The 26,780-nt window shown below is 46.2% G+C and overlaps 2 protein-coding genes, 1 long non-coding RNA gene and 1 gene segment (V, D, J or C); 1 reads left to right on the top strand and 3 right to left on the bottom strand.

The window, feature by feature from the left end:
- LOC121063195 lies at positions 1–24,657 on the top strand. The segment is given in 8 exon segments: positions 1–114; positions 221–529; positions 3,968–3,971; positions 9,949–9,992; positions 19,860–20,165; positions 21,341–21,658; positions 22,292–22,615; positions 23,605–24,657. Coding segments are annotated over 8 exon segments (1,752 nt in total).
- Positions 17,757–18,690, bottom strand: LOC121063200. Its single transcript, XM_040543575.1, has 2 exons — positions 18,296–18,690; positions 17,757–18,212 (listed from the first exon to the last, which is right to left on the bottom strand). The coding sequence occupies exons 1-2, from the start codon at positions 18,551–18,553 to the stop codon at positions 17,808–17,810; spliced, it is 663 nt and encodes a 220-aa protein (XP_040399509.1). The 5' UTR covers positions 18,554–18,690; the 3' UTR covers positions 17,757–17,807.
- Positions 20,309–20,841, bottom strand: LOC121063207. Its single transcript, XR_005815918.1, has 2 exons — positions 20,807–20,841; positions 20,309–20,391 (listed from the first exon to the last, which is right to left on the bottom strand). It is a non-coding gene; the product is annotated as an uncharacterized LOC121063207 (long non-coding RNA).
- On the bottom strand, positions 24,388–26,780 carry LOC121063196. Of its 13 annotated transcripts, none has more exons than XM_040543564.1 (6): positions 26,430–26,702; positions 25,883–26,144; positions 25,628–25,767; positions 25,344–25,578; positions 24,540–25,280; positions 24,388–24,455 (listed from the first exon to the last, which is right to left on the bottom strand). In XM_040543564.1, the coding sequence occupies exons 1-6, from the start codon at positions 26,655–26,657 to the stop codon at positions 24,388–24,390; spliced, it is 1,674 nt and encodes a 557-aa protein (XP_040399498.1). In that variant the 5' UTR covers positions 26,658–26,702. The 13 variants fall into 13 exon arrangements, with proteins under 13 accessions (XP_040399498.1, XP_040399500.1, XP_040399495.1 ...); XM_040543566.1 differs by having other exon boundaries at positions 24,540–25,155; positions 25,306–25,578; positions 26,430–26,699; XM_040543561.1 differs by having other exon boundaries at positions 24,540–25,604; positions 25,681–25,767; positions 26,430–26,708.

Below are 26,780 nucleotides of genomic sequence, written 5' to 3'. Positions count from 1 at the left end.
CCTTCAAATACGCCCGTCCCCAGCGTCCCCACAGCACCCAGCGCCCCCTTCCCCTACCCACCATGAGTCCTCACGCCTTCGCCCTCCTCCTCCTCCTCCTGGCCGCCGTCCCAGGTAGGGCCCGGTCCCGCGGAGGCTGCCGGCGGCCCCGGCTCCCCACGGCCGTGCGGGGGCCCGTGCCGTGCGGCTGAGCCCACCGCTCTCTGTCCTTCCTCCCCAGGGCTGCGGGCGGCCGAGACGTTGGACGAGTCCGGAGGGGGCCTCGTGAAGCCTGGGGGGTCCCTGACCCTGGTCTGCAAGGGCTCCGGATACACCTTCAGCAGCTATAGCATGGAATGGGTGCGACAGGCACCCGGGAAGGCGCTCGAATACGTCGCGAGTATTAACAGCGGTGGTAGCACATACTACGCGTCGGCGGTGAAGGGACGCTTCACCATCTCCAGGAACGATGGGCAGAGCACGCTCACCCTGCAGATGAACAGCCTCAAGGCCGAAGACACCGCCACCTACTACTGCGCGAAAAGTGCTGGTCACGGTGGCTCAGAGCCCATGCACGGCTGTCACAAAACCCACCACGGCAATATCTGCCCATCTGGAGCTCCAAGCGTGCCCAGAACCTTGCACCGTGCCTGAGTCTCATGAACCGTGCCCAAATTTCCTCCATGGTCTTGGTTTGAGGTTGAATTTTTTGCTACGTGTTCAGATTTACTGAACCGTGCCCAAGTTTCCTCAACAGCACCTAAATTTACTGAACCGTGCCCAAATTTCCTCAACAGCACCCAAATTTACTGAACCGTGCCCAAGTTTCCTCAATACCACCCAAAAGTTACTGAACCGTGCCCAAGTTTCCTCAACAGCACCCAAAATTACTGAACCGTGCCCACAGTCTTGATCTGAGTCCAAATTTCTCAGTTTGCCCACATTTGATGAACCAAGACCAAATTTCTGGAACCAAACCCGCAGTTTTGGTCTGAGTTCAAATTTCTCTCAATATGCTTAGATTCACTGAACCATACCCAAACTTCCTGAACTGAACCCGCAGTTTTGGTCTGAGTTTAAATTTCTTTCAATATGCTCAAATTTGCTGAACCATGCCCAAATTTCCTGAACCAAACCCGCAGTCTTGTTCTGAGTCCAAATTTCTCTCAGTGTGCCCAAATTTGCTGAACCATGCCCAAATTTACTGCACCCAACCCAAATTTCCTGCACTGAGCCAAAGGTCTTCAAATTTCTCTCAGTATGCTCAAATTTACTGAACCGTGCCCAAACTTTCTGAACTGAGCCCGCAGTTTTGGTCTGAGTTCAAATTTCTCTCAATATGCTCAAATTTCCTGAACCGTGCCCAAATTTCCTGAACGAAACCCGCAGTTTTGCTCTGAGTTCAAATTTCTCTGAGTATTCTCAAATTTACTGAACCGTGCCCAAATTTCCTGAACCGTGCCCACAGGCTTGTTCTAAGTCTAAATTTTTCTCAACATGCTCAAATTTGCTGAACCATGTCTAAATTTCCTGCACCCAACCCAAATTTCCTGCACTGAGCCAAAGGTCTTCAGATTTCTCTCAATATGCTCAAATTTACTGAACCATGCCTAAATTTACTGAACCAAACCTGCAGTTTTGGTCTGAGTTTAAATTTCTTTCAAAATGCTCAAATTTACTGAACCGTGCCCAAATTTCCTGAACCAAACCCGCAGTCTTGTTCTGAGTCCAAATTTCTCTCAATGTGCCCAAATTTGATGAACTGTGCCCACAATTTCTTAACCGAGCCCACAGTCTTGTTCTGAGTTCAAATTTCTCTCAATAGGCTCAAATTTCCTGAACCGTGCCCCAAATTCCTGAACCATGACCAGATTTTCTACACCAAGCCTCCAGTCTTGGTATCTACCCAAATATCGACACATTTTGCCTCTTTTGGGTAGTTTTGCCCCAAGGATGGAGATGTTTTGTGATTTAGAGACATTTCTGCCCCCAAAATGGGAATGTTTTTGCCCTTTTGGCCATTTAGATCCCAAATACGGGCATTTCTCTGCCTTTTGTGGGCATTCAGGCTCCAAAAATTGAAGTGTTTTCCCATTTATTGCCATTTTTACCCCAAATATAGTGAGTTTTATCTCTCTATTGCCCTATTCTCAACAGATAGAAGGATGTTTTGCCCTTTATGGCCAGTTTGCCCCCCAGAATTATCATTTGTTTGTCTTTTAAGAACATGGTGGAGCCCAATATGGTCTTGTTATTCCATTTATGGATATTTTAACCAGAAATATGGATATTATGACCATTTTTACCCAAAACACAAGGATGCTTTTGACCTTTCTTGCAAGTTCTTCCCCAGGTATGGAGATGCGCTTGGTTTTTGTGGTCATATTTGCAACAAATACGGGAATTCTTTGCCTTTTATTGCCAGCTTCACCCTAAAATTTACAATATTTTACTCCTAGTGCAGTTTTTTGGTCCCAGATTTGGTCATTTATTCACTTTTATGGCCATTTTCCCCCAAATGTGGGAATGTATTGCCTCTTTTGGCCAGGTTTGCAGCAAATTTGGGGTTGTTTTGTCTCCTATTGCCCATTTTACCCCCAAATTGGGATGTTTCACCATGTAAAGTGAGTTTTCTCCCACATTAGCATGCCATCACCTTTCATGGCCAGTTTTGCCAATAGTACAGGGATTTTTACCTGTTATGGCCATTTTAGACCCAAATACAGCCATGCTCGGCCCTTTATGGGGATGCTTTACCCTTTATAATCATCTTCACTCCCAAATGATGATGTTTTTGAATTTTAATGCAAACTTTTGCTCCAATTTGGAGAACTCTTTGCATTTTGTTGTCATACGAGCATCAAATGTTGAGATGACATTTTTAGAGGAAATCTGTTTTTTTTTTTTTTTTCCCATTTGGGGCCCTTTGGGAGGAAGGAAATCAGCTTGAGGCCGCTCGGGCGTAGAGCTTTGCGGCATCGGGGGACGCTTTGGGGGATTTTGGTCCCCCCTGTGTCACCGTGAGTGCTGGTGCTGGTTGGGTTGCACGGTGCTACAACCCATGACAAAAATTGATAGTCTGCTCTACTTGAGAAAATCTGAGGATTTTTTGACCTCTATGGCCAGTTTTGCCCAAAATATAAGAATTTACGTGTCCTTTATGGCCCTCGTGGACCATAAAGTGTCCCAAATCTTGGGACATTTTACTCTTTATGGCCAAAATAGAAGAATTTTTGTGTCTTTGATGGGCATGGTGGCCCCAGTTCTGGAGACATTTCACCCTTTATGGCCAATTTTGCCCAAATACAAGGATTTTTGTCCTTTATGGCCATGGTGGCTCCAAACCTGGGGACATTTCACCCTTTATGGCCAATTTTGCCCAAAATACAAGAATTTCCATGTCCTTTATGGCCCTCATGGCTCCAAATCTTGGGACGTTTCACCCTTTATGACCAGTTTTGCAAAAAATAAAAGAATTTCCTTGTCCCCGATGGGCATGGTGGCTCCAAATTTGGGGATATTTTGCCCCTTATGTCCAATTTTGCCCCAAAATATAAGAATTTACATGTCCTTGATGGGCATGATGGTTCCAAATTTGGGGATTTTTCACCTTTAGGAGCAGTTTGGCCCCAACCATGAGCATTTTTCTGCCATTTATGAGCGTTTTGGACCCAGATTCAGGGATATTTTGCACTTGGTGGTCCTTTGGTCAATGCGTCCGGAGATGCAGTATTTATGGTGATGTTTTTGCTGAAAATATGGGATATTTTGGCTATTTTAGGCAGAAAAAGGAGGAGCTCAGCTCGCAGTCGCTCGGGCGCGTGGCCTCTTTGACAGGCGCCAGGGGATTTTGGTCCCCTCTGTGTCACCGTGGTACTGGTGGTTACGCTAATGACACGGTGCCACATCCCATGACAAAAATGATGTTTAGGGCTCTTTGAGCCAATCTTGGCATGTTTTACCCATTATGTCCATTTTTGCCCCAAAGATGAGTGCTTCTCTGCCCATTACAGGCATTTGAACCCCAAATTACGGTGGTGTTTTTCCCCTTTTGGGTCATTTGCTCAAAGAGAATTGGGATGTTTTTTTGTCTTATGGATAGATTTACCCCAAATAGATGAAAATTTTCCTTTTTCTACCAAATTTCATGCCAAATGTTGTGATATTTTGCACTATATGGCCAATTTTGCACCCAATTTAGACATTTCTTAGGATTTTTGTGGCTAGGTTTGGCCAAAACATGGGGATAATTTCCTTTTTTTTTTTTTTCCATCCCATCACCTAATAGGAACATTTTGCGATTTTTCTTCTTTTTGCCATGAATTTGTGAATGCTTTTCCTGTAACAACCTTCTTTTTTTTTTTTTTTTTTTTTTTTTTTTCTCGAATATTTACCAATGTTTCTCAAATCCCCAAACATTGGGAGACTTTTGCCCACTACCACCCCTTTTGCAGAAAATCTAGGAATTTTCTCTACCTTTAAAATCAAGTTCTGCAGAAAACCTGTGGACGTTTTGCCCTTTATGGGCATTTTAGCTCCAAATATGGTATGTTTTTCCCTTTTTGGGGCCATTTGGGACCATTTCAGAGGAAGGAACTGATCTTGCGGCCACTCGGGCGTGCAGCCCCACAGCCTTGGGGTCACCAGGGGGGATTTTGGTCCCTTTTGTGTCACCGTGGGTACTAGTACTTGGGGTGCTGCTTATGCACACAGTGCTTCATCCCATAACAAAATGATTCTTGGTGGCCAACAAGCAAATCTGGGGGCCTTTTGTCCTTTTATGGCCAGTTTTGCCCCAAATACAAGAATTTCCGTGCCCTTGATGGGGCTGGTGGCTCGAAATCTGGGGATGTTTCACCCTTTATGCCCAAAATACAAGAATTTCTGTGGCTTTGATGGGCGTAGTGGCTTCAAATCTGGGGACATTTTGCCCTTTATGACCAGTTTTGCCCCAAATATTGGATGCTTTTGCACTTCATGGCCTATTTTCCCCAAAATTTGGGGCTGTGTTGCCTCTTAAGGCCAGTTTTGCCCCAGACACCAGAATCTTTTGGACCTTTATTGCACATTTTAGCCAAATATGGAATCGTCTTTGTCTTTCATGTTCATATTTGCAAAAAATACGGGGATAATTTTGCCTTTTATTGTCAATTTGCCACCAAATATGTGGATGTTTGCCCTTCATGGCCATTTTTTTCCACTGAATGTGGGGATATTTTATCTCCGTGGCAAGAATCGGATGTTTTGCCCTTTATGACCGTTTCTGCTTCAAATAAGGACGTTTCTTTGCCTTTTATGGTGAATTTTACGCCCAGTGGGGGAAAAATGTCCTTTTATGGACATATTGACACCTCACATAGGCATCTCTTGACTTTTTTTTTTTTTCAGTTTTGCCCCAAATTCGTGAATGTTTTGCCTTTAATGTCTATTTTTTCCCTAAATACCGAGATTTTATGTTCCTTATGATCACTGTTGCCCCAAACGTCGTGATATTTTGCCCTTTCTGGCCACTCTTTCCCCAAATCAGGGATGTTTTTGTCCTTTTTTGGGGCCATTTGGGGCCATTTGGGAGGAAGGAACTCAGCTTGCGACCACTTGGGCGTGGAGCTTCGTGGCATTGGGGGACGTTTTGGGGGATTTTGATCCCCTCTGTGTCACTGTGAGTACTGGTGCTTGTTGTGGTTATTACACAGTGTTACATCCCATGACAAAAACGATGCTCAGCTCTACTTGAGCAAAACTGGGGATTTTTTGACTTTTACGGCCAATTTTGTCCCAAACACAAGGATTTCTGTGCCCTTTATGGCCATGGTGGCTCAAAATCTTGGGATTTTTCCCATTTATGGCCAGTTTTGTCCCAAACATAAAGATTTCCGTGTCCTTGATGGGCATGGTGGCTCCAAATCTGGGAACATTTCACCCTTTATGACCAGTTTGGCCCCAAACATGAGCATTTTTGGTTATTGTGGCCCAAAATACAGGAAAATGTTGCCCTTGATGGTCATTTAGTCAACATGTCCGGAGAGATTTCACATTTTATGGCTATTTTTACCCAAATATGGGTAAATTTGCCTCTTCCAGCCACTTCTTTGTCAAGAGTTGAGATGTTTTGCCCTCCACGGCCATTTTTCCAACACAGATAGGATTTTTGTTGCCTTTTTGGCTACTTTTGCTCCAAATGGCCAATTTTTTACTCTGTATGGCCAATTTTGGCAACTTCCATGGACTGTTTGTTGCCTTTATGTCTAATTCTGACTCAGATTTGTGGATGATTTTCAATTTATGGTCACTTTTATACTGAATATTGGGGTGCCCGTGCTCCTTATAGCCATTTTTGCCTTAAATATTGGCACTTTACCATTTGTGGTCATTTTTTTCTGGAAATTCAGGAATATTTGTCCTCTTATTACCATTTTTCCCCAAATATAAGAAAATACTTTGGCCTTCGTTTTAAGTTATTCCTTAAGTGTGGAGGTGCCTTTGTTTTTTATTGTAATATTTGCTTCAAATTTGGGGCTGTTTTGCCTTTTAATGACATTCTTGCAAGAAATATGGAGATTTTTTGCCCTTTAAGGCCAATTTTGGCCAAGAAGGATGAGAATATTTTATGTTTTATGGCTAGATTTACTCCAAATATGTGGAATTTTCCCTTCTTCTCTCATGTCTGTGCCAATGGTTGAGGTGTTTTGCCCTGTATGGCCAATTTTTGCACCAAAAGTGGACATTTCTTAGGCTTTTGTGGCAAGATTTGCCTACAACTTGGGGATAATTTGCCCTTTTTTGTTTCATTCCAGCACCTAATAGGATCATTTTGTGAATTTTTGTTCTTTCTGCCATGCATTTATGGATGATTTTCCTATAATGACAATTTTTCTCAAAATATTGGGATACTTTTGCCCTTTATAACCAGTTTTGTCCCAAAAGTGGAGACGCTTTTATCCAATGGGGCCCATTTTGCAGAAAATACGTTGAAAAAAAATCTTTTTTTTTGCCACAAATGTGGGGATATTTTGTCCTTCACGGTCACTTTTGCTGCAAATATGGGATATTTTGGGCACGAGGGGGAGGTGCTCAGCCTGCAGCCGCTCAGGCGTGTGGCCCCACATCGCCACGGGATTTTGGTCCCCTTTGTGTCACCGTGGGTGCTTGTATGAAGAGGGTGTTTGGTACATGCGTGGCTTATGGTTATCACAGTGTTTCATCCCATGACAAAAACCATATTCCAGTCCCGGCTCCGCTCCCCACTGCTGCCACATTTGGGGGGCCTTTCCCGGGGGACAAATGTCATTTTGGGGCAGGAAACACGGGTTTTGGGACATCTGCCACCAACCCAGTGGTGTCCCCAGAGCCTCAAGTCCCCCCGGGACTACCTCAAAACTTTGGGGTCATTTCGCCTCTTATGGTCATTTGCGTGCCAAAAGTTGGGTGGTTTGCCCTTCATGGCCAGTTGTGCCCCAAATATGGGGATATTTTACCATTTTCCCACTCTTTTTGCTCCATTGTGACCATTTCCTTTATTTGGCCACCGAATCTTCAAATATTTAGGTTGCCCTGCCCATTATGGTTATTTTTGCCTCAAATATTGGTGCTTCTTCACCATTTGTGGCCTTTTGCCCTTTTATGGCCAGTTTTTCCCCAAATATAGGAGTGTTTTTATGCTTTATGGCCAACTTTTTCCCAAATATGGACCTTTAATGGACCTTGTAGCGCTATATGTGTTCTTTTTTTTCACCACTTATGACCATTTTTCCCCCAAATTGGCATTTCTTCACATTCAGTGGCCAGTGTTGCCCTAAGTATGGACTTTTCACATTTAAATAATTAACTAAATAAGGACCTCCATGCTCTTTTCAGCACCCAACAGAGGATTTTTTCCCTTTTACTGTCATTTTGCCCCAAATCTGGGGATCTTTTGCTCCTTGTGGTCACTTCTTGCCTGTTTATGGGGATATTTTTGCTCATTATCACCAGTTTTAACAAAGTTTGGGGCTGCTATCCCCCTTTATGACCATTTTTGACCCAAATATGGGAACAATTTTGCACTTCATGGCCTTTCTTTTTCCAGAATGTGGGGCTGTCTTTTTTGCCGCAAAAATGGGATATTCTGGGGCACGAGAGGGAGGTGCTCAGCCTGCAGCCGCTCTGCTGGGGGATTTTGGTCCCTGCTATGTCACCGTGGGTGCTGGTAGTGGTTACAGTGCTTACTACACGGTGCTACATCCCATGACAAAAACAGTCATTTTCTCTGCTTGAGCAAATCTGAGGGTGTTTTGCCATTTATGGCCATTTTTACCCCAAATATGAAGAATCCCGTATCCTTTACGGACACTCTTTCTCTACATATAGGGATATTTTTCCCTTTAAGTCTAGTTTTTACCTCATAGTGAGGTCACTTTCACCTTTTTTGGCAAGTTTTCCAGTAAATCTTCTGATGTTCTTCCTCTTCCAGCCCATTTTCCCCCAAATATTGTGAGATTTTACATTTTCTGGCCAGTTTGGCTCTAAATATGGGGACGCTTTTGCCTTTTATGGCTGGTTTTGCAGCACTGTTGGGGAAACTTTTGCCCTTTCCACCTTCTTTACCCCAAATACGACCATTCCTTTTTATGGACAATTTAGCCCTAAATATGGGGGCATTTCACTCTTTATAGCCATTTTTACCCCCAAATTTTGTCTTTTCTTCACAGTTTGGGCAAGCTTTCCTCCAGATATGGATGTTTCTTTTCCCATCGTGGCCGTTTCTCCAGCAAATATGGGGATGATTTACCTCTTTTTCTGTTTTTGCCTCGAATATATGCACATTTTCCTTTTTCTGGCCATATTTCCTCTACATACTGTGATATTTTTGCCCTTTATGGCCAGTTTTGCAGCAAATATGGGGATGCTTTTCCTTTTAAGGCCATCTTCCCCCCTATTATGGGAACGTTTTTGCCCTTTATAGCCATTTTTACCCATTTCTACCTCAAACACCCATACGAGGCCATATGGATGCTGGAGACTTTTATGAGCCATTTTACCCATTTTTGCCCATTTCAGCACCCCACGGGCACCACCGATGACCTAAGCAGCGCCACAGGAGGAAGTTTGAACCGAAAACCATCATTTTTGGCTCTGCTGGGGGATTTTGTTCTGCCCTGTGTCACTGTGGGTTGTGCTGGTTATGCTGGTTGTGGTATTTATCACTGTGCTACGTCCCATGACAAAAAATCATGCTCAGCATTCTGGGGACATTTCACCCTTTATGGCCATTTTTCTCCCAATATTCCCATTTCCCTACCTCTTATGTCTCCAAATACTAGTTTTTACCCCGTTTGGCATGTTTTCAACCAAATACGACAATTCTTTACCCCAAATACGACAAACTTTTCCCCTTTATGGCCATTTTTCCCCAAAACATGGGGATATTTCCCACTTCATCCCCAATTTTTGCCCCAAATATGGACATTTCTCTGCCACTGTGACTCAAATATTGGGATGTTTAACCTTTTATGGCCATTTTTGCCCCAAATATTGGCATTCCTTAACATTTTTCGGTCAGCTATTCCTGAAATATGCCAGTGCCATGCCCTTAAAGTCCATTTTTGACCCAAATATGGTGTTGCTTTGCCCTTTATTGCAGTTTTCTCCCCAAACACAGGCATTTTTTTGCCCTTTGCACCCAATTTTACCCCAAATATGTTGATTATTTTGCCTTTTGTTGCCATTCTTTATTTTTTTCAACCATTTATTGCCCATTTCTACCTCATCAGCCTGCACTCAAGAAGGAAAACCCTAATTTTATCCCTGTAGAAAACACCCAAGAAGACAAAAACCCACATTTTTTAGCCTGCAGGATGCCCCAAGGGGCCCGAATTGAGGTGAAAACGCCCTGAATTGGCTAAAATATATATTTTTGGCTGCAAAATAGAGGTGGGAGGGGTTTTTGAGCGGCGGTTCGATGCCTTCGCCCCGTTGTGGTACTGCTGGTAGCATTGATCTGTGGGGCCACGGGACCGAGGTGACCGTCTCCTCCGGTAAGTCCTCCTGCCAAACATCTCGCCACGGCGAATTTGGGTCAATTTTCTCAAATTTCGGGCCGGGTGGGGGTCCGGAGGGCGGGTGGCCCCCGCCTTGGGGGCCGAAAATGGGGCAAACCGGCCGTCGATGGGTCGAAATGCCCGATTTGGGGTCGATTTTGGGGGGGAATTTTCATCTGGAGGGGGTTTTCGTGGCAGAATTGGGTCAAAATGTCGATTTTTGGGTCGATTTTGATGGGGGGATATTTGGTCAAAGGGAGTTTGATGTCAGGACTGGGTGAAAATGTCGATTTTCAGGTCTTTTTGGGGGGAAAAATTCATGTGGCGGTGACTTGATGGCAGGATCATGTCAAAAATATGATTTTAGGGTGTTTTTAGGGGGCAAAAATTGACTGAAGGCAGTTTGACGTCAGGATTGGGTCAAAAAGTTAATTTTCAGGTCTTTTTTTTGGGAAAAAAATCATGTGGAGATGACTTGATGGCAGGATCATGTCAAAAATATGATTTTAGGGTGTTTTTAGGGGCAAAAAATTAACTGAAGGCAGTTTGATGTCAGGATTGGGTCAAAAAGTGGATTTGGGAGTCTGTTAGAAAAAAAATCACGCGGAGATGATTTTTTTGGCAGGATTAGGTCAAAAAGTCTTTGTCAGCCCTAAAATGTCTATTTTTAGAATTTTTTGGGGGGTGGGGAAAATAGGACGTGTGAGGGCTAAAGGGACCCAGGGGAAGGTTTTGGGGCTTAACTTGGCATTTTTGTTGAGTTGAGTTTAATAGAGGTTTTGTGTAGAGTGGAAATGTCGATTTTTTTTTCTCCCCCCAGTTTATATATTTTATATATATGTATAATATATAAATTATATAATATATATATGTTTATATATATATAGAAATTATATATATATATTTATATTTATATATATATATATATTTTTTTTTTTCCGGGGGAGAAATTGCTTTGTTTGGGCAAGATGGGGAGAAAAAAAAGGACTTTTCACGCAAAATTATGTCAGAAAATATATTTGGCAGATAAGACTGAGCAGGGGAAGACAGAGGACTTTGAATTTTGCAGTTTTTCAGTGCTTTTTTTAGGGTTTGGCAGTTGGGTCATCCCTAGGGAGTTAATTTTCTTGGTGGTTTAGTCCTAAAGTTTGAATTTCTAAGAAAAAAAAAAATAGAGATTTCTATTTAATAGGACAATTTGATTAGCGAGCCTTGGTGTCGAGCCCTAATTGAAGCTTTTTGAGAGCGTTTCGGGCAAAAGGACAGAAAAGTCCCTGTTTTTAGCGAAAATGGCCAGGGAGGTTATTTAATTGAAAAAATTATTGTGACCTGACCCAAAATAGTGGGTGAAGATTGAGGCTGAAGGACAAAATTTCAGGTAATGTCTCCCTTTTTCTTTGGGCTGTTTTTGGGGTGGTTTGAGTTAAATTTGCCAGGCTGACGTCCCTAAGTCTAGGTCCCCACAAATCCTCTGGATTTTGTGGCTTTTATCATAGATTTTCTCTGAAATGAGGCATTTTGGGGGCTCTTGGGTGAATTTCAGGGGGTCTTGGTGGCTAAAAATATCTTAATTTTATTGATAATCGCTTTTGAGGCAGTTTTAGGGGGTTTTAGAGTTATTAAAAGTTCACCAAAGTCAAAATCTAATCCCTTTTTTACCTAGAAAAAGTTTAATAGGACATTTTTTGGGGCAGTTTTAGAGGAGTTTGACTTGCTTAGGACAAAGACCCCCAAATAATATTGTATTACAATCCTTATTTTTAATTCATTAATTAATAGGGACTTTATTAATTTAGACAAAAAACAGGAGTGGCTAGGGACTGTTAGTTATTCTTTTCTTCCCCTCCAAATTTGGCTATTTAATGATAAATTTTGATGCTATTAAATTTTAAATGAGGCTTAAGCCTGCATTTTTCACCCATTATTGTCAATTTGGGGCATATTTTTGCCTTTATTCGCCAATAACTCCACAAAATCTCCCCACAAGTCTTAATTTAATATCCAAAATTAGGGTTTCTGGCACGGCAGTTTCTAAGGGTTTTACACAGTAGGCAGGCTTGGAATGAGGCATTTTGTGCTTAAATAGTGATTTTTCCGGTGTTTATGGCAAAATAGTGATTTTTGGAGAGTTTCTCATTAGAGTCTTAGTCGTTCTTTACGAGGGAGGAAAAATAGGTTGAAAAGAGCCAGGAACTGGGGTTTTTAAGAGCGGAGAGGCACATTTTTAGGGGGGGAACCCATTTTATTGCATTTCTTAATTAAGCCGTAAAAAGATAATTAGACATTTTACCTCTCCGGCTGCAGATGCGACAATTTTAGCTAAATTCACGCAATAATCTGCTTTCCCCCCCAAAAAGCAAACACCCAATTATAGCAGAAAAAAAAGGGAGTAATTTGTGATGTTTAAGGTTTTTAGGTCAAAAAAAAGGGGGGGGTATCTGAGGTTGCAGGTTCAGTTTATTGCTTAAAATTATTTTAAATTGGTAATTATAATAACATTAACAATATATAATATGATATATAATAATATATCAAATATATAAAATATGTAATACATTATATAATATATATTATATATATTATATATGTGTTATATATAGTGTATAAGAATTATGTATAATGATATTATTATAATTATTATCATTTAAAATAATTTTAACTTATTTTAACTTAAAATTGACTCCAGGAGCTTAATTATTTGCCTGGAGTTGGTGAAAAAATATTATTAAAAAGTTGTTTGGTTTTTTTTTTTTCCACCACGAATTTCCAACACTGCGGCCCAAAGCTTTAAAAATATAAAGAAATTAGATTAAAAGTCACTTTTTTTTTCTTCTTTTCCACCTAAAATGGCTGATTTCAGCCCAGCTTGGTGGCCGGAAGTGGCAGCTGCGCTTGTTTTTCAGCTGGCTTTATTTTGAGGTTAGAATTGCCTGAAATAGCTCAGTTCTGGTTTCGAAAACAGCAAAAAAAGGGGAAGCAGGGGGTTTTCACCATTTTTGCATGTTAAATATATGAAAAAAAAAGAAAAACAAAGAGCAAATCCTGTCTGAAAAACAGCACCTGTTTTTTGGGGAAAAATAACCCGCTTTGCAGGTGCCTGGGGTAAACAGCAGCTTTGGGCTAAAACCAGCGGGTTTCAGGCAAATTCATTTGATTCTGGCCGGGTTTCATTTCCCTGAAAATTGAGGGATTCAGCTCGAAAAATATCGATAATTTCTAAGCCTAGCTACGTGCTTTAATGTATATATACACCACTCTACCTTGTTTAACGTATATAAATGTACAGTTTATGTATAACATACCTTATAATATATTAAATATGGAGAGATAATAGAATTATTAGATTTGATTTCTAGACTAAATATATAGATAGAATTATTAGATTTATTATAAATATAAAGTATAGCAAGCGCATAATAGAAATGAATATATACATATAACAAATGCATCCAATATATATGTCAGGCTTCTAATATATATATCTATTAGATATATCTGTCATATTTAATATATATTATATATATGTTATATATATTAGATAAATCGGGTATGTTTAATATCTAAAAAATAAATATATTAGATATATTTATTATATGTTTTATATCTAATATCTATTGTATATATTAGATATACAGATGTATATATCTATATATATTATATCTAATATCTACCATAGATAGATAATATCTAATATCTGATATCTAATAATCTAATATCTAATATCTAGCATAGATACATTTTTCGCATATATACAAAATATACATTTTTTGTGTAGAAACGTAACATAAAATATATATTTGATGTATACGGTTTGTATAGCTAATATATAAGATAGATATTAGGTATATATAACAGATATATATATATAATATATAATAGATATTGGATATAATTAATGGATATATCTAATATATAATAACTATATAATATAATATATATATTTAACATATATATCTAATATATAATATAAATATATAATATAAAAGATATTAGATACATATAACAGATATCTCATATATAATAGCTATATATAATATATAATAGATATAATTAATGGATATATCTAATGCATGTAATATATCTAATATGTATACCATATATTATAACGAATATATAACTGATATTATAATTAAAATTTAATGAATATGATATATAGAGATAATATTGGAGATGTAACAGATATATCAAATATATATAATATATATGATATATATAAAATATATATTATATATATATAATATATCGAATATATCAAATATATATTATATTTTATAGACCTACCATAGGCTATTTAATGATACATATCATGATAGATAAATTAATTTAATTTAATTAATTAGCTGAAGGAAACCTATATATTTTTATAGAGATATTTATAAATCTAAACATTAATTGGCCGTTAATATTTCTATATTACACATATTTTAATCTCTAGAATATTAATTATGCCCATTAAATTTATAGAACATTTATTAATTATCTCTATATTAATAGATAGGTAAGATCCAAATTAGACATTCTTGATCGATAACCTATGGGTCCAAATTTAACCAAATTCAGCCGTTTTTAGCTAAAATCGAAAGACATTAAAACAGACAAATGAGGGAACGGGAAAGTGCAAAAATTAATGAAAAACACCCAACCTGCCCCCAAAAATACAAGATTTGGGTCCGGAAAGGTGAAAAATTGTATTTTTTTTTAATTTCAACCTTTCCGAAGGGATTAATTAGCACTAATTAGCTTCATTAATTTTCCAAATTTTACATTAAGCCACTGAACCCAGTCCTCAAACCACATTTATTTGGCTTTTGCCCCAATTTGGACTTTTTCAAAGAAATTAGCGCTTCACGCTTAACGAGGATGGTGTGGGGACTTGATGAGCTGGGTTAATTAGAGGCTCCTAGGGACTAATTGCACTAATTGATTGTTGTAATTGGATGAGTTTAAATGCACTGGTTGCTGGGACTGGCCCAGTATGGACCAGTATGAGGGCTCTGGAACTGGAGGTACTAAACTGGATGTACTGGGGCTATAGGATGCTGGTACTGGACCAGTACGGACCAGTAGAGGGGCTGTGGCACCTGTACTGGTGGTACTGGGACCAGTACGGGAGCTCCAGCACCAGCACTGGTGGCACTGGGACCAGTACGGGAGCACTAGCGCTAGTACTGCCTGTACTGGGACCAGTACGGGGGTTCCGGCACCCATACTGGTGGTACTGGGACCAGTACAGGGGTCCCGGCACCCGTACTGCCCGTACTGGGACCAGAACAGGAGCTCCGGCACCCGTACTGCCCGTACTGGGACCGGTACAGGAGCTCCGGCACCAGTACTGCCCGTACTGGGACCGGTACGGGAGCTCCGGCACCCGTAATGCCCGTACTGGGACCAGTACAGGAGCTCCGGCACCCGTACTGCCCATACTGGGACCAGTACGGGGGTTCCGGCACCCGTACTACTCATACTGGGACCAGTACGGGAGCTCCGGCACCAGTACTGCCCGTACTGGGACCAGTACGGGAGCTCCGGCACCAGTACTGCCCATACTGGGACCAGTACGGGAGCTCCGGCACCAGTACTGCCCGTACTGGGACCAGTACGGGAGCTCCGGCACCTGTACTGCCCGTACTGGGACCAGTACGGGAGCTCCGGCACCTGTACTGCCCATACTGGGACCAGTACGGGAGCTCCGGCACCAGTACTGCCAGTACTGGGACCAGTACGGGAGCTCCGGCACCAGTACTGCCCATACTGGGACCAGTACGGGAGCTCCGGCACCAGTACAGGGGTCCTGGCACCAGTACAGGTGGTACAGGGACCAGTACGGGAGCTCCGGCACCAGTACTGCCCGTACTGGGACCAGTACGGGAGCTCCGGCACCAGTACTGCCCGTACTGGGACCAGTACGGGAGCTCCGGCACCTGTACTGCCCGTACTGGGACCAGTACGGGAGCTCCGGCACCAGTACTGCCAGTACTGGGACCAGTACGGGAGCTCCGGCACCTGTACTGCCAATACTGGGACCAGTACGGGAGCTCCGGCACCAGTACTGCCAGTACTGGGACCAGTACGGGAGCTCCGGCACCTGTACTGCCCATACTGGGACCAGTACGGGAGCTCCGGCACCAGTACAGGGGTCCTGGCACCAGTACAGGTGGTACAGGGAGCAGTATGGGAGCTCCAGCAACCAGTACTGCCCATACTGGGACCAGTACGGGAGCTCCGGCACCAGTACTGCCCATACTGGGACCAGTACGGGAGCTCCGGCACCAGTACTGCCCGTACTGGGACCAGTACAGGGGCTCTGGCACCAGTACTAGCAGTACTGGGACCAGTACGGGAGCTCCGGCACCAGTACTGCCCGTACTGGGACCAGTACGGGAGCTCCGGCACCTGTACTGCCCGTACTGGGACCAGTACGGGAGCTCCGGCACCTGTACTGCCCATACTGGGACCAGTACGGGAGCTCCGGCACCTGTACTGCCCGTACTGGGACCAGTATGGGAGTTCCAGCACCAGTACAGGGGTCCTGGCACCAGTACAGGTGGTACAGGGAGCAGTATGGGAGCTCCAGCAACCAGTACTGCCCGTACTGGGACCTGTACGGGAGCTCCGGCACCTCTACTGGTGGTACTGGGACCAGTACGGGGGCTCCAGCACGTGTACTGGTGGTACTAGGACCAGTACAGGAGCTCTGGCACCAGTACTGCCCGTATTGGGACCAGTATGGGAGCTCTGGCACCAGTACTAGTGGTCTTGGGACCAGTAGGGGGTTGTGGCACCAGTACTGGTGGTACTGGGACCAGTACAGGAGCTCTGGCACCAGTACTGGTGGTATTGGGACCAGTACGGGGGCTCCAGCACTGGTACTGCCCATACTGGCACCAGTACGGGAGCTCCGGCACCATTACTGCCCATACTGGGACCAGTACGGGGGTTCCGGCACCTCTACTGGTGGTATGGGAACCAGTACGGGAGCTCCGGCACCAGTACTGCCTGTACTGGGACCAGTACGGGAGCTCCGGCACCAGTACTGCCCATACTGGGACCAGTACGGGAGCTCCGGCACCAGTACTGCCCGCACTGGGACCAGTACGGGAGCTCCGGCACCTGTACTGCCTGTACTGGGACCAGTACGGGAGCTCCGGCACCAGTACTGCCCATACTGGGACCAGTACGGGAGCTCCGGCACCAGTACTGCCCGCACTGGGACCAGTACGGGAGCTCCGGCACCAGCACTGGTGGCACTGGGACCAGTACGGGAGCACTAGCGCTAGTACTGCCTGTACTGGGACCAGTACGGGGGTTCCGGCACCCATACTGGTGGTACTGGGACCAGTACGGGAGCTCCAGCACCCGTACTGCCCGTACTGGGACCAGTACGGGAGCTCTGGCACCAGTACTGCCCGTACTGGGACCAGTACGGGAGCTCCGGCACCAGTACTGCCCATACTGTGACCAGTACGGGAGGTCCGGCACCAGTACTGCCCGTACTGGGACCAGTACGGGAGCTCCAGCACCAGCACTGGTGGCACTGGGACCAGTATGGGAGCACTAGCGCTAGTACTGCCTGTACTGGGACCAGTACGGGGGTTCCGGCACCCATATTGGTGGTACTGGGACCAGTACAGGGGTCCCGGCACCCGTACTGCTGGTACTGGGACCAGTACGGGAGCTCCGGCACCAGTACTGCCCGTACTGGGACCGGTACGGTAGCACCGGCACCCGTAATGCCCGTACTGGGACCGGTACGGTAGCTCCGGCACCAGTACTGCCCGTACTGGGACCAGTACAGGGGCTCTGGCACCAGTACTAGCAGTACTGGGACCAGTACGGGGGTTCCGGCACCATTACTGCCCATACTGGGACCAGTACGTGGGTTCCGGCACCCGTACTGCTCATACTGGGACCAGCACGGGGGCCCTGGCACCTGTACTGGTGGTACTGGGACCAGTACAGTGGTTCCAGCACCTCTACTGGTGGTACTGGGACCAGTACGGGAGCTCCGGCACCAGTACTGCCCATACTGGGACCAGTACGGGAGCTCCGGCACCAGTACTGCCAGTACTGGGACCAGTACGGGAGCTCCGGCACCTGTACTGCCCATACTGGGACCAGTACGGGAGCTCCGGCACCAGTACTGCCCATACTGGGACCAGTACGGGAGCTCCGGCACCAGTACTGCCTGTACTGGGACCAGTACGGGAGCTCCGGCACCTGTACTGCCTGTACTGGGACCAGTATGGGAGCTCCAGCAACCAGTACTGCCCGTACTGGGACCTGTATGGGATCTCCGGCACCTCTACTGGTGGTACTGGGACCAGTACGGGGGCTCCAGCACGTGTACTGGTGGTACTAGGACCAGTACAGGAGCTCTGGCACCAGTACTGCCCATACTGGGACCAGTATGGGAGCTCTGGCACCAGTACTAGTGGTCTTGGGACCAGTAGGGGGTTGTGGCACCAGTACTGGTGGTACTGGGACCAGTACAGGAGCTCTGGCACCAGTACTGGTGGTATTGGGACCAGTACGGGGGCTCCAGCACTGGTACTGCCCATACTGGGACCAGTACGGGGGTTCCGGCACCTCTACTGGTGGTACTGGGACCAGTATGGGAGCTCCAGCACCTGTACTGGTGGTCCTGGGACTAATAGGGGGCTGTGGCACCAGTACTGCCCATACTGGGACCAGTACGGGGGTCTGGCAGATGTCTTGGTGGTACTGGGACCAGTATGGGAGCTGCGGCACCAGTACTGGCCATACTGGGACCAGTACAGGAGCTCTGGCACCAGTACTGGTGGTACTGGGACCAGTATGGGCTTTCTGGCACCAGTACTGCCCATACTGGGAGCCACAAATACCAGTAAGGACCAGTATGGGGCGCTCTGGTACTGGTGGAGCTGAACCGGGTCTACTGGGACTATGGGGTGCTGGTACTGGACCAGTAAGGACCAGTTAAGGACCAGTATGGACCAGTATGGAATAATAAGGGCTAATAAGGACTGGTATGAACCAGTAAGGACCAGTATGGGGATCTCTGGTACTGGTGGTGCTGAACTGGGTGTACTGGGGCTATGGGGTGCCCATAGTTGACCAGTAAGGCCCAGTATGAACCAGTAAGGACCAGTATGGGGGTCTCTGGTACTGGTGGTGCTGAACTGGGTCTACTGAGGCTATGGGGTGCCCATACTTGACCAGTAAGGCCTAGTATGAACCAGTAAGGACCAGTACGGACCAGTAAGGGCCAATAGGGACCAGTATAAACCAGTAAGGACCAGTATGTGGGCTGTGGTGCCGAACTGGGTGTACTGAGGCTATGGGGTGCTCGTACTGAACCAGTAAGGACCAGTAAAAACCCATAAGGGACAATAGGGACCAGTGAGGCCCAGTATGAACCAGTAAGGACCAGTATGGGGCTCTCTGGTACTGGTAGTACTAAACTGGGTGTACTGAGGCTATGGGGTGCTCGTACTTGACCAGTATGAACCAGTAAGGCCCAGTATGAACCAGTAAAGGCCAATAGGGACCAGTAAGGACCAGTATGGGGATCTCTGATACTGGTGGTACTGAACCGGGTCTACTGAGCCTATGGGGTGCTCATATTGGGCCAGAAGGGACCAATAAAGACCCATAAGGGACAACAGGGTCCAGTGAGGACCAGTATGAACCAGTAAGGACCAGTATGGGGACTTCTGGTACTGGTTGTACTGAACTGGGTCTACTAGAGATATGGGGTGCTCGTACTTGACCAGTAAGGACCCATAAGGGACAATAAGGCCCAGTATGGCCCAGGACGGCCCAGTATGGCCCAGTACGGCCCAGTACATCCCAGTCTGACCCCCCCCATCCTTTTCCCTCCCCCAGATACCCCCCGCGGCCCCACCCTCTTCCCGCTGGTCACCTGCAGCTCGTCCACCTCGTCGCTCTACGCCGTGGGCTGCGTAGCCGTGGGCTACTTCCCCAGCGGCGTCACCTTCTCCTGGACGGACGCGACCAACAGCAGCGTGGCCGCCGCCGCCACCGCCGCCTTCCCAGAAGCCCGCGGGGCCGGGCGCAACATGGCCGCCAGCCGGCTGGAGCTGCCGCTGCAGGAGGGGAAGGGGCGGCAGCCCTTCTACTGCCGCGCCGCCCACCCGCGGGGCAACGCCGTGGTGGCAGTCCACAACCCCCGTGAGTAGCGGTGGCGGCCTCCTCCTCGGTGTATCCTCCTTGTTGTATCTTCCTCGTTGGTGTCCTCCTCATTCCCGTCCTTCTTGTTTTGTCCTCCTCGTTGCAGCCCCCTCATTGGTGTCCTCCTTGTTGTATCTACCTTGGGTGTCCTCCTCGTGGGTGTCCTCCTCGTGGGTGTCCTCCTCGTTGTATCTTCCTCATTCACGTCCTCCTCGTGGGTGTCCTCCTCGTTGGTGTCCTCCTCATTCCCATCCTTCCTGTTTTGTCCTCCTCGTTGGTGGCCTCCTCATTGGTGTCCTACTCATTGGTGTCCTCCTCATTGTAGCCGCCTCATTGGTGTCCTCCTTGTTGTATCCTCGTTGGTGTCCTCCTCATTCACGTCCTCCTCATTCACGTCCTCCTCATTCACGTCCTCCTCATTCACGTCCTCCTCGTGGCGTCCTCCTCGTGGCGTCCTCCTCGTGGCGTCCTCCTCGTGGGTGTCCTCATGGTTCTATCTTCCTTTTGGGTCTCCTTGTTGGTGGCCTCCTCGTGGCGGCCTCCTCATTGTATTCTCTTCATAGTGTCCTCCTGGCTGTATCCTCATTGTTGTATCTTCCTCGTTCGCCTCTTTCTTGTTTTGTCCTCCTCATGGTGACCACCTCGTGGTGGCCTCCTCACTCTGTCCTCCTCGTTGGTGTCCTCATCCTTGTATCTTCCTCGTTGGTGGCCTCCTCATTATATCTTCCTCACTGGTGTCCTCCTCGATCTTCTCCCGAGCCTCCTCTTGGTCCTTCATCTCCTCCTGAACCTCCTCTTGGTCCTTCTTGGTCCTTCATCTCCTCCTGAACCTCCTCTCGGTCCGTCTTGGTCCTTCATCTCCTCCTCAGCCTCCTCTTGGTCCTTCATCTCCTCCTCAGCCTCTTCTTGGTCCTTCTTGGTCCTTCTTGGTCCTTCTTGGTCCTTCTTGGTCCTTCTTGGTCCTTCTTGGTCCTTCTTGGTCCTTCTTGGTCCTTCTTGGTCCTTCTTGGTCCTTCTCCTTCTCCTGGTCCTCCTCCACCTCTGGAGCCTCCTCTTGACCCTTCTCCATCCTCCACCTCCTCCTGAACCTCCTCCTCGTCCTCCACCTCCTCCTCCTCTTCTCCCCCACCCCACCCACCCCCCCTAACCCTCTCCCCTCCCCCCTCCCCCAACAGGCTTCCCTGTCGTCCCCGTCACCCCGGTCCTCTCCATCCACCCCCCGTCCCGTGAGGACTTCGAGGGCCCCTACAGGAACTCCAGCCTCCTCTGCCGCGTCCACGGGCCTCGCAGCCTCACCGCCGTCTCCTGGCTGAGGAACGGCGCCCCCGTCACCTCCGGCGCCGTCACCACCGGCGCGGTGACCGACGGCACCGGCGCCTACGTCACCGACAGCCACCTGAGCGTCACCGAGGCCGAGTGGGACGCCGGCACCATCTACACCTGCCAGGTGGATGGGGAGATGAGGAACACCAGCAAGTCCCTGGAGTGCGGCTGTAAGTGGTCACCTCACGTTTGTTTTGGGGGGGAAAATGACCAAAACCTAAGTTTTGGTTCCACCAAACCCATCCTTGAACCTTAAGTAAGATAGAAGTGATGTCTTCACCCTTATTTTTGGGGAGGAACCAGCCAAAATCCAAATTTTGGTGCCACCAAACCGATCCCTGAACCTTAGGTCAGGTAGAAACAATATCTTCACCCTTATTTTTGGGGAGGAACCAGCCAAAATCCAAATTTTGGTGCCACCAAACCCATCCCTGAACCTTAGGTCAGGTAGAAACGATATCTTCACCCTTATTTTTGGGGAGGAACCAGGCAAAATCCCAATTTTGGTGCCACCAAACCCATCCTTGAAACTTAGGTCAGGCAGAAGTGATGCCCTCACCCTTATTTTTGGGGAAGAAACAGGGAAAATCCCAACTTTGGTGCCACCAAACCCATCCTTGAACCTTAGAGAAAGTAGAAGTGATGCCCTCACCCTTATTTTTGGGGAAGAAACAGGCAAAATCCCAACTTTAGTGCCACCAACCCCATCTTCCTTGTCGTTTGGGCACACCTGCTTATTTTTTGGGGGGGAAAAAAAACCCAACTAAACCCCAACGTCCCCACTCACCAACCTCTTCCGGTAGATAAACCCGAGAGCAGCGACATCACGGTCCGCGTGCTCCCCCCGTCCTTCGTGGACATCTTCAACGAGAAGGTGGCCAAGCTGACCTGCAAGGTGAGCAACCTGCCCACCGTGGAGGGGCTGGTCATCTCCTGGTTCAAGGAGGACGGGCAGAAGCTGGAGACCAAGACCATGCCCCGCGTCCTCCAAGCCAACAGCCTCTACTGGGTGGAAGGGGTGGCCAGCGTCTGCGCCGACGAGTGGAACAAGGAGGAGGTCTACACCTGCAAGGTCAGCCACCCCGAGCTGCTCTTCCCCGTCGAGGAGAAGCTGCAGAAGGCCACCGGTGAGTCCTCTCGCCAAATTGGGGGGGGAAAGGGGGAAATCGCAACTCTCCTCCTCTATTTATTGAAGTTATTTCACAAAAAAATTGAGAAATGAGAATGCGAGCGATTGCTTGCGGCTCTCTTCCTCCATTTATTGAATTTATTTCACAAAAAAATTAAGAAATGAGAACGTGATCGATCGCTTGCAGCCCTCTTGCTCTATTTATTGAGTTTATTTCACCAAAAAATGAGAAATGAGAATGCGATCGCATCGCTCTTCGATTTTTTTTTGCTAGTTTTGGGGAAAAAAGGTGGCGTTGGTGTCGCTGATGCTATTTTTTTTTCCCCATATCTGCAAAAAAAAAAAAGGGAGGTGTGATTGCGTCGCGGATTTTGAACATAGGGAAAGAGCGCTGCGAATTCATTGAGGATTCGGAAATGTAGGGAAAAAGTGCTGCAATTGCATCACAGATTTGAAAAAAAAAAAAAACAAACAGAAAAAGTGTGGTGTGATTGTATCACAAATTCACAGAAAGAAAGAAAATTGTATCACAATTGAAATTGTATTGCAAATTTACAAAAACAAAGAAAAGGCATTGAAATTGTATCACAAATTTGCAAAAGAATGAAGAAAAGGCATTGAAATTTCATCTCAAATTTGCAAAAACAAAGAAAACGTGTTGCAATTGCATTGCAAATTTGGAAAAACAAAGGAAATGTGTTACAATTACATCACAAATTTGCAATAACAAAGAAAAAGCGTTGCAATTGCAACGCAAATTTGTGAAAAACAAATAAAAGGTGTTGCAATTCCATCACAAATTAGTAAAAATCAAAGAAAAAACATTGCAATCGCATCTCAAATTTGGAAAAACAAAGAAAAAGCATTGAAATTGCATCTCAGATTTGGAAAAAGAAAGAAAAAGCTTTGCAATCTCATCGCGGATTGGCAAGAAAAGTGAATAAAGAGCGCTCCAATTGCATCCCACCCCCTCTCCCTTCCTTGCAGAGCGCGACGCCAAGCCCCCCGCCCTCTACGTCTTCCCCCCTCCTCCGGAGCAGCTCAGCGCCCACGAGACCGCCACCGTCACCTGCTTGGCCAAGGGCTTCAACCCTCCGGACCTCTTCATCCGCTGGCTGCGCAACGGCGAGCCCTTGCCGGCCTCTGACTACGTCACCATGCCGCCCGCCGCCGAATCGCAGTCGGCGCGCTCCTACTTCACCTACAGCGCCCTCAGCGTGGCCACTGACGACTGGGGGGCCGGCAACGTCTTCACCTGCTTGGTCGGCCACGAGCGGTTGCCCTTGCAGGTGGCCCAGAAGTCGGTGGACAAGTCCTCGGGTAAACCCACCTCGGTCAACGTCTCCCTGGTGCTCTCCGACACCGCCAGCTCCTGCTATTAAAAAAAAAAAAACATCCCCCCCTCCTCCTCCTCCCTCCGTCGGTTTCACCTCAACGTGTTCAAGACGCCCCCCAAAAACAGTTGTTTCGGTGCAGAATGTATTTAACTCTCTTCCTCTCCCCGCAAAAAACTGTTTTTTTGCAATGCAGAACGTCTTCAACTGCCCCCCATAATTCATTTTTTTTCAACGTGGGATGTTATAATCCCCCCAAAATTCATTTTGCAGGGTGAAACTTCTCAAAACCTCCATTAAAATCTGTTTTTTCAACACCAAACATGCCTGATTCTCCCCAAAATTTGCTTTTTGCTATGCAAAACATATTAAAACATCCATCAAAACTCTTTTCCGCAACACAAAACACCTTCAACTGCCCACAAAATTCGTTTTTTCAACGTGGGATGTGTTGAGATCCCCCCCAGATTTCATTTTGCAGTGTGAAACGTGTTAAAGTCTCCCAAAACTTGGCTTTTACAATGCAAAACATGTTAAAACATCCCTTAAAATACATGTTTCTGCAATGCAAAATGTGTTAAAGTCCCTCAAAAGCTGGTTTTTGCAGTGGGAAAAGTGTCCAAATTCCACCAAAACATGTTTCTGCAGGGCAAAATGTGCCAAAAAGCCCCTCAAAATGTTTCTGCAATGCCAAAAAAAAATGTTTCTGCAATGCAAAATGGTTAAAAATTCCCCAGAAATGTTTCTGCAGTGCAAAAAACCGTGTTTCTTCGATGCAAAATGTACCCCAAATCCCCCAAAACTCTGTTTCTGCAACCCCAGACTTGTCAACCTCCCCCCTCGAGACTTGTATCCGCGGTGCAAAACCTGTGAACCCCCCTCCCCGAGGGCGAACCGACGGAAATAAAGCAAAACAATGGATTTTTGTTGGAAAGCAGACCAAAAGCTCACTTTTGTCCGGGCTGGGCGGGGCGGGGGGCGCGCGGCGGTGCAGGCGGCGGCTCTGTGCATCGCGGTCCCTGCTAATCCTTTGCTTCGTGCTCTTTGCATCGTGGTCTTTGCAAATCCTTTGCGTAATCCTCTTTGGATCACGGTCTTTGTAAATCTTTGCATCTTGCTCTTTGCATCGTGGTCTTTGCAAATCATTGCACCTTGGTCTTTGCAAATCTTTCCTTTGTCCTCCTTGCATCTTGGTCTTTGCATCGTGTTTTTTGCAAATCCTTTGCTTTGTCCTCTTTGGATCATGGTCTTTGGAAATCTTTGAGTCATGGGCTTTGCAAATTTTTCCTTCATCCTCTTTGTATCTTGGTCTTTGCATCATGGTCTTTGAAAATCCTTTCCATCTCTTTGCATCTTGGTCTTCGCATCCTGTTCTTTGCATCTTAGTCTTTGCAAATCCTTGCATCATGGTCTTTGCACCTTGGTCTTTGTAAATCATTCCTTTGTCCTCTTTGCATCTTGGTCTTTGCATCATCTTTGCAAATCCTTTGCTTAATCCTCTTTGGATCATGGTCTTTGTAAATCTTTGCATCTTGCTCTTTGCATCGTGTTCTTTGCAAATCTTTCCTTCGTCCTCTTTGTATCTTCGTCTTTGCACCTCGGTCTTTGAAAATCTTTGCATCGTGGTCTTTGCAAATCCTTTGCTTCGTCCTCTTTGGATCATGGTCCTTGCAAATCTTTGCGTCATGGTCTTTGCATCTTGGTCTTTGTAAATCCTTTCCATGTCTTTGCATCCTGGTCTTTGCATCCTGGTCTTTGCAAATCTTTCCTTCATCCTCTTTGCATCTTGGTCTTTGCATCACGGTCTTTGCAAATCCTTTGCTTCGTCCTCTTTGGATCATGGTCTCTGGAAATCTTTGTGTCATGGGCTTTGCAATTTTTTCCTCCGTCCTCTTTGTATCATGGTCTTTGCACCATGGTCTTTGCATATCCTTTGCATCCTTCTCTTTGCATCATGGTCTTTGGAAATTCTTGCGCCTTGGTCTTTGCACCTTGGTCTTTGCAACTCCTTTCCATCTCCTTGCATCCTGCTCCTTGCATCCTGCTCTTTGCATCTTGGTCTTTGCAAATCCTTTGCATCTTGGTCGTTGCATCTTGGTCTTTCCACCACCCTCTTCGCAAATCCCTTGCATCTCTTTGCAGGAAGGTCTTTGCGTCGTGCTCTTTCCAAATCCTTTGCTTCGTGCTCTTTGCCTCACGGTCTTTGCAAATCCTTGCATCATGGTCGTTGCAAATCTTTGCTTCGTGCTCTTTGCAAATCCTTTGCTTCGTGATCCTGCTCTTTGCAACTCAGTCTTTGCAAATCCTTTGCTTCATCCTCCTTGCATCTTGCTCTTTGCAAATCCTTCGCGTCTTGGTCTTGGCATCGTGCTCGTTGCAGATCCTTTGCATTTCTTGCATCGCCCTCTTTGCAAAACCTTTGCTTTTTTGCTCTTTGCAAATCCTTTTGTTTCGTGCTCTTTGCATCATGATCTTTGCATCATGGTCTTTGCAAATCCTTTGCACCTTGCTCTTTGCACCATCCTCTTTGCAGATCCTTTGCTTCGTGCTCCTCGCAGACCCTTTGCATCCCTTGCACCGCGCTCTTTGTTCCTGCAGCGTCCTCTGCAACTCCTGCAGCCTCCACCTTCTGCAGCCTCCTCGTCCCCTTGTGTCCTCCTCGTCCTCATGTCCTCCTCTTCTTCCCCTGTCCTCATTTTCTTGCATCCTCCTCGTCCTCGTGTCCTCCTCGTCCTCGTGTCCTCATTTTCTTGTGTCCTCCTCCTCCTCGTGTCCTCCTCCTCCTCTTCGTGTCCTCCTCCTCCTCTTCGTGTCCTCCTCCTCCTCTTC

Source organism: Cygnus olor, unplaced genomic scaffold, assembly GCF_009769625.2.
Source record: "Cygnus olor isolate bCygOlo1 unplaced genomic scaffold, bCygOlo1.pri.v2 scaffold_103_ctg1, whole genome shotgun sequence".
In the NCBI taxonomy this organism is placed as follows: Eukaryota; Metazoa; Chordata; class Aves; order Anseriformes; family Anatidae; genus Cygnus; species Cygnus olor.
Note: the sequence above shows the minus strand (reverse complement) of the source record. Positions and strands in the feature narration are given on the sequence as shown.